The sequence below is a fragment of the Poecilia reticulata genome, linkage group LG3 (assembly GCF_000633615.1).
Source record: "Poecilia reticulata strain Guanapo linkage group LG3, Guppy_female_1.0+MT, whole genome shotgun sequence".
Classification (NCBI taxonomy): Eukaryota; Metazoa; Chordata; class Actinopteri; order Cyprinodontiformes; family Poeciliidae; genus Poecilia; species Poecilia reticulata.
Window position 1 is genome coordinate 21,565,481 of NC_024333.1, and position 7,483 is coordinate 21,572,963.

Here is a 7,483-nt window from a genome sequence, read left to right on the forward strand (position 1 = left end):
CATTTCAGTTTTTCAGGCCAGCAAAAAGGAGAATTTGAGCAATGAGAGCAATGCAAGACGGCCACAGCTGACCACAGTGACGTAAGCTGGACTAAAGCTTCATGCACACGCGCTCTCTCACTCACCTATAACCACTTTTCCACGGGGGGATTTACCATCAATGGCTCCTCAGTGTGAATATGAGAGCAGGAGACGCAGAGACTATCCTCTCAGTGCCAGTTGCAGCTGCATCTCCTCGTATTTAAGAGTCAGACTGTCATTTCTAGTTTTCAGCCCCCCCCCCTTACTAATTTCTTAAAATAAGTTCAGGCATGACACAAGAATTACTGCTTTCATTTATTAAACCTTTAGTATGAAAAAATAGGTTACCACAAAAAAGTTATTTATTCAATGCTTAAATTACAAGTGATATTTCATCGCAACTTCAGGCTTTGAAATACTTCAAAAGCATGCTTCGTGCAACATCAAATGTGTCGAGAAACAGCGCACTGACAAAATCCAAATAATCTGTTAGATTTACTGATTTTCAAGATGTTATTTCAAGATAGGATTTTACAGCATTTTAACTTTATTTTTTTTATCAACAGGACTAGGGGTTCCAGTTTGATTATTACAGTGAATATTTTTCCTTTTTTTTTTTTGTTTCATTCAAAAGCACTTTGGCCCATTACACCTAGCATGGTGTTCTGGATCTCTAACTACATAACGACCTGGTTGCTACGCCTCTATTGCGCTGACCTGCTGACAGCTTCAATTAAACTGCGTGTATCATTTTTAGCAAAGCTCCAGTCACCAACCCCCGACTGTCATTTTACCAGCAATCAAATAAGAGCCTGGTTGACAGCCTGTGCAGGAAAGCTGAACAAAAAGTTCCCATGATTTTTAAGAGAATTCTCTTCATGGATCTGTTTAGCTCCACCTAAAATCAGCTCACTTATGCAAACTGCATCTAGGGCTGCTCATATGTAGAGCTGAACACCAGTCAACTCGCAAAAAGGTGATCCGTTGATGGTCAAGGGATGATGTGTACTTGTCAGAGTAAAAAAAAAAAAAAAAGTGCACATCCGCCTCAGCAGCAGTGACACGTGTAGGCAGCACAATTCAGCTGATTTATGCAGTTCAGTGGGCTTTTTGTTTTGCACCAAGACTGTTTCCTGCTAAGTGGCAGCACAAAACAAGTCACACTCAGACTGAGACAAACAAAAGAAAAATTACGTAGATAGCAAATTTTCATCGGCAAACATCCAAGGTTAACATCATCACTAACAGCAAATTCTGCACACTTAATATTACCTTAACTCTCTTGCATGTAATGACCAGAACGTTTTCTGACAGCACAGTTTGGAAAGCATAGAGAAGCAGAGATCTGCTCTGCTGTGCAGTCACAGGGTCAAATTATTGTAATCACTTCAAGAGAGGAGTGGAATAAAACAGTGAGGGCTGGGGAGGTGGAGGAAAGAGGATTTTTTTTTTGTCATTTGTCCCAGTAGCTTGTGAACCATATGTTCAGCCTTGGGACACAAAAAGCAACATAAGGGTTCACCAAAAGCTCAGAGACACACCGACAACCGACACATGGGGATCATGATGCAGATTGTGTGTGTGCGTGTGTGTGTGTTTGCATGGGAAAGAATCTGCAATTAAACTGCTAACATCTATCTGTTCAGCTTCAAATTGCTTCTACAATAATATCATTTAATTTAGACGTGCTAATAACCTCAAAAAATTAAAACTTGCTAATGTTGGTTTTGCTTATGCATTTTCAAATAATTAATATTGAATGACACTGCTGAAGGTGTAAAAATGTGAAATTGTAAATTTGATCTAATCTGTAAACAATTTTACAAACTTTGTCAAACAAATTTAAATTATAACTTGTTTTCAGCTAGTATTGATTCTAACATCTTGGCTGAGTTGGTAACTGATAAACTATTAATGAGGGCACAAAATCAAACTCGAGCAAAGAAAATGAAAACTTTAGTTAGTCCCCTTGTCTTACTCTCTGACAAAAGGATCTTTTCCTTCGTTGTCAATACATTCTGCAACTGCCAAAAAGATGCAGTTTTCCATTTCAGCTGCCTCTTTTTAGTATGGAATTAAAACTATTCTAAACACATTCAGAAACTTCCAAGCTGAAGTTTAAAAAACACATAGAGAGAGCACTGAAGCACAGGAACAATCCCCTGAGATGTCTGTAAAAAAAAGACAGAAAGAAAGAAGTAGATGGCAGAGAATGCGCAGGAAGAGAGAAAGAGGGAGAGTTTGCCTCCAGTCTCAGAACAGAGGAGGATCAAAGGTTTGTGCTCTGCATCTCAATGGACATCCGGTCACCAATACTGATGAGCCTGGGCGTGTGATGCTACATTCACAGGGTTTATATCTTATGGGAAAACAAGTGGTCATTGTCTGCACATAAATAGACATCTTAACTGAAGAGTTGTACCTCACAGCACCCGAAACGTAAGTATTTAATAGCAACAAAAAGAAAGAAAATTAAGTGTTTTGCCATTTTTTGGTGTTAAGTTGATTTATTAGTTTCAACATAGATATTTTTATTAGCTAATTAATTGTGTTTTCTCATTAGTAAAAGATAAAATGGCTTTTCTACCTTTCAAAAACATGCCAGTATTTCATTTCTGGAATTTAGTGACAATCATATCTGGTCTTGCCCTGAAATAACCTGCTTCCTGTGCAGCATATGCACACCAAGGTTTTTTTTAATTATGCAATGCCTTTACCAAAATCACACTAAAATGTGTTTATTTAGCATCTTAGAGGTGCAACTTCATACGTTGTGCTCATATCCCAGCCAGCGTCTGCACAATGCAGTCTGAACCGCCATAGATTTTAAGCTCCTACAGTAGCAGAGGGAGATTATAAAGTACAATATGCAGCATGAAATGACCGCTAACTGGAAAGGCAATTTACCAAAAAAGCCACTGCTAAAATAACATAACTTCAAAATGCAAATTAACGGTGCAAACCAAGCATACAGATTTTCACCAGCTGGAGGAGCAAACTGTATATTTTGCAGCAATAATGACAGGAGACTCCATCAATACCCAACAGCTTATGCTATGTTTTAATTTAAATGAGACCACCATGCTTTTACCCTATGTTTGTTCTTGAGTTTAGGAATGTAGTTGAAGATGGAATTAGGTGCTTGTTTCTCTCAAGAGTTAAATAAAAAGTGGTAAAATTTCCAAAAGCTTTGGCTGCTGTCGCATGAGTTTAATATTATTTTAACAAGCTGGAGGAAAGACTGACACATTTATTTATGTAACTGCTGTGTTCTGTATTTCAACCTTGAGTCCATTAACACTGCTTGGTTAAAACTGCACACCAGCTGCACTAATGATCAAAGGATTTGTCCCAGATTGTGGACAGCCATTAGTGTAATACTCTTTGTGTATGATCTAATGTAGATGCAACTTTAGAAAGGTGGCTGTGTTGTAGAGTGTTAGTCAGGAACACATCCTGGAAACACTCGAATCTGCTGCACAAAGACTTGTCTTTCAGGGTTATAAATCTTTTTTCTATGAGATAAACACCAAAGCAAGGCAGAATGTCAAAATAGCTGTGCTTTTTGGTTGAAAAAGAATGCATAGGGTCTATTTGCTCCGCTGTGTTAGTTATTATGAAATCCCTGCTTAATAAGGCGACATAAAAATAAATAAATAATTTAGTTTTTAACTAAGTACCTGAATCCACAAACATATAATAGTGTTACAAATACTGTAATCACTGGCGGAAATAGATGGGAAATAAATTTAACAAAAAAAAACAGCAAATTACAACAAAATTATAAATGCAATAAACGTAATCAATGGCTCTTCACTGCAGTGCTTCAAAATCTACTTGCATTGGAAAATTTATGGTCTACATTAATGTTATAATCGTCTTGAAAAAAAAAGGATTCCATAATAAAGATTTTAGCATTACCTCTAATTTGTGAGTGTTTGTCTATCACAGATGGTTGTAAAATCCTCAGATGAGATGCCTGTGACCTCCAATGGGATTCTGTCCCTTTCACTTGAGAGCCTATTAATTGTCTGCAATTATCCTTTGCAAGCATGGCATCTGTCAGAGGTTTCTCTCCTCTTCCCACATGGATAAAAATGCCACAGTGATAAAGGTTGACTGCGACATTCACTATTTATTGCACAGTAGAGCTTGTACAGTTAAAGTTTGCCATGACAGGTCTTAAAAAACACGTATGCCTCACGGAGTCCTTCCTGATTTCCATGTTTTAGTGACAAATATTTAACTTTTGCTGAAATGACATATTTTATACAGCAAATAACGAAGACATTGCCTTGAAATCATTCCACTCATGGACAAATAATTTTAAATTTTGCAACGTAGCATCTTTTATGTGTGAAAAACGTGTGGTTTTGTATCACTGGGGACTTATCAACACTTCCCTTAGTGCATTCAGACACCTCCAAAATTTAGTGCAAATTTCATGGAACAAAATCACATAAGAAATTAAACAAACTGAGGAACTTATAAGGCAACGATATAAATATATCAAAAATAGTTATTAGAGAACTATCTTTGTTACAAAAATGGTACAAATGTTTTGTCCTGCACTAGAGAGAAGGACAGATTTTTCAGTTCTTCTACTGATTTCACAGCCTTGTATCCCAGCTGCTTCAGTACTTTATGACACATGGTTTGTGTGAATTCTACAATATCATAGGACAGTTTCAAACGCCAACTCTCTGCATTAGCCGCCGAGTCCCTCACTGTTCCAAACTTGTGTTTTGCCGAAGGTTCATTGCTTCCTCGAGTATTTTCGCGTATCCAGTGTTTCACATTTTTATCCATATGCAGCCCAAGAAAGTCATAGATCTCCTGAGTCTTTAGAAGTGGATTTCGGGCCAAATCCTCATATCGAACCAACATGTACTTTCCTTTCAGCCAGTGGGGATGACTAAGACCAGTTGAAACTGAACCAAAGAAGTCCTCACAGATAACTGTGAGCTGATTCATGTCTAGATTATACGGTCTTCTCCCTGTGGCCCTCCAAATGCGCCACAATCGGTATGGGTCCCTGAACGTCTCGATCCGGGATGACAGGATACCACGTGGGTCTCTCACAAGTTGAATGACTTTTATGTTCAGCCGCGGGTCTTCAACCAGAGCCCGCAGATCTCCGATTTCAGGAACCCGAACTACTTTGATGGCCACGTGCTTCTTCTCCTGACAAGCCTCTGTTGCTAAAGTCATGTTTAAGGTTGAGCATTTCTTCACACAGTCTCCTTCTTCCACATTAACGTCCCCTGGACCAAAGGCATCACAGACAGGTTGCTGGCACAATGCCCGGCTGGCACCTCGACGGAACAGTTTGTCCGTAGTGTGGTTTGTGGGTGTCGGTTTTATGTAATTCTCTAGGAAATAGAGATCGCAACCATACAGGCTGCGCAAGAGGTCTCGACTGGCACCTAGGGTCACGCGGCGGTCTGTGGGGTTGCGGGTGTGTGACTGACGTGGGACCAATGTGGCATAAACGTGATAAAGAGGCTCAAACAGGTAGAATATCTCCTGGTGCTGGTTCAGCAGCTGGCCAACAAAGGAGGAGCCACTGCGAGTGGTGGCTAAGACCAGTATATGAAGTTTACGGGTGGCGTTGATTGAAAAGTAAGGGTAGTCATCACAGCCTGCCCCACCTGCTGCTCCCCGCTCAAAGGAAGGATCTGTCTCCTGAGCCCCGAGACCGCAGTTCTGGGGGCTGGGCAGCGGGCACAGCTGGAAAGGCTTAGAGGTGAGCGTCCGGATAGCTGTGTACTGGATGGCGATCGAAGCCAAGGCCAGCAGAATCACTGACTTCCAGGAACATTGCATGGCTGGACCACTTCATCTAGCCAGAGATGCCTATGCCAGGTCCTCCCTGTGAACAAATAAGATTTTGTCTTTATTGCAAGAAGCAAGTACATCTCTTAGGTTATTTAATAAAATACAAAACCTCCATTTGAATCACATGCTATGCAAGTACCACAGAGCTGAGGAATAGAGAAAGAGGCCACATTACAGGACTATTTCATTTGAATTTCTAGTGATCTTAAAGACATAAATTGTATTGTGACCATTTTTAGAACGGACTGTGAGTCATCACTGGTTTCAGTGCCGCCTGCATTGTATTTAGTTATGATTCTGCCACAAATCTTCCTATTGATTTTTGTACTTATGAGGAAATGAGTTTAAATATGATTTATATACTGAACAAGAAAAGAACAAAAGCAGATCTGAATTTAAAAAATGCTGCAGCCACAAGACAGAATAACTTGTCTTAATCATTCAATTTACTTCCCATTTCTCCTGCCAGCTCTGCAAGTCTAATTTCTGGAAATTAAAATAGATAAAGAAGTTCTAAAACCCTGCTTTTGGTTACTTTCCAGTCAACTGACACTGTCTGCCAAAACATGTGCAGCAGTATCAGAGCCAAGATAACAGCGTGGCACATACAGTATTAAAATACAGTATGACACATTTTGATTTGAAATTGCTCGACCAATCATGTTATATTTTCCTTTCCCTTATGCATTGAGAAATGTTACATGTTTTACGATAATTATTAGACAAAGTACACTAGAATAAATCTTGCATCACCTCTTACTATGCATCTAGGCTTGTTCTTTGTTTAATCATGTCCGCATCTAATTTGGCTTGACAGGACAGACAAATCATTGAGCTGTAAGCCACTTCACATTAGAAGAAAAAGTGCCCAGAAAGGTAAACAATGTCGTTTCAAGCATCACTGCCAATGTCATGTCAAGGGGAAGTAGTCCTGTAAGTAAGAAATTAGATAATAACTGATGAGTTCTGTTTGGATTTTGAAGTAACTCCTATAAATACACGCCTCGGTATAGTGAACTTTAATTGAGTGAATAAAATCACCACTTCAGGAGCTATATGAAAATGGAATAAAGTAAATAAAGTGTGAAGATGTCGGCATAATATAGAGAAAAGCTATTTCAAAGAAGCATGACAGCCTAAAAATAAAAGTCCAGCTTTGTTACATAATAACTAATACAGCTGATTTTGCTCCGTCTGGGTTGAGAGACTTAGAGGATGCGTTTTTAAAGCAGGGACGGGGATGTTTTGCTTAAGAGCTACTCTCACAATGCAAAGAGCATAAACAGAGAACATCTGTGCTTTCTCCTCAATGACATTTTGTAGAAAAAAGGGCCCATTTCACTGCAGCGGGGACAGGTTATAGAGGCTGTCAAAGATTTTTCCGTGATGCAGGCATCCTAACCAATGCAGCGATAAGACAATATATGGCACACATGAACGCATCACAGTCAAGCGCTTCGAAATTCTCTGTACAGAATAAATGCAGGGAAGCACAAATTCGGCTATTTAAAAATATATAATATTGAGGTTGTATTTGAATAGAGTTTCGTTATACCTTGTTGTCGGTAGCTGTGTCCTCATGATGCGCGGTGCGGTGCGTCCATGAATCACGGCTGGCTGTGTT

At 39.4% G+C, this 7,483-nt stretch overlaps 1 protein-coding gene across 1 annotated transcript; it reads right to left on the reverse strand.

The window, feature by feature from the left end:
- Window positions 1-323: 323 nt before the first annotated feature.
- Window positions 324-7,483, reverse strand: chst1 (carbohydrate (keratan sulfate Gal-6) sulfotransferase 1). Its single transcript, XM_008405701.1, has 2 exons — window positions 7,415-7,483; window positions 324-5,893 (listed from the first exon to the last, which is right to left on the reverse strand). The coding sequence occupies exon 2, from the start codon at window positions 5,845-5,847 to the stop codon at window positions 4,561-4,563; it is 1,287 nt and encodes a 428-aa protein (XP_008403923.1). The 5' UTR covers window positions 5,848-5,893; window positions 7,415-7,483; the 3' UTR covers window positions 324-4,560.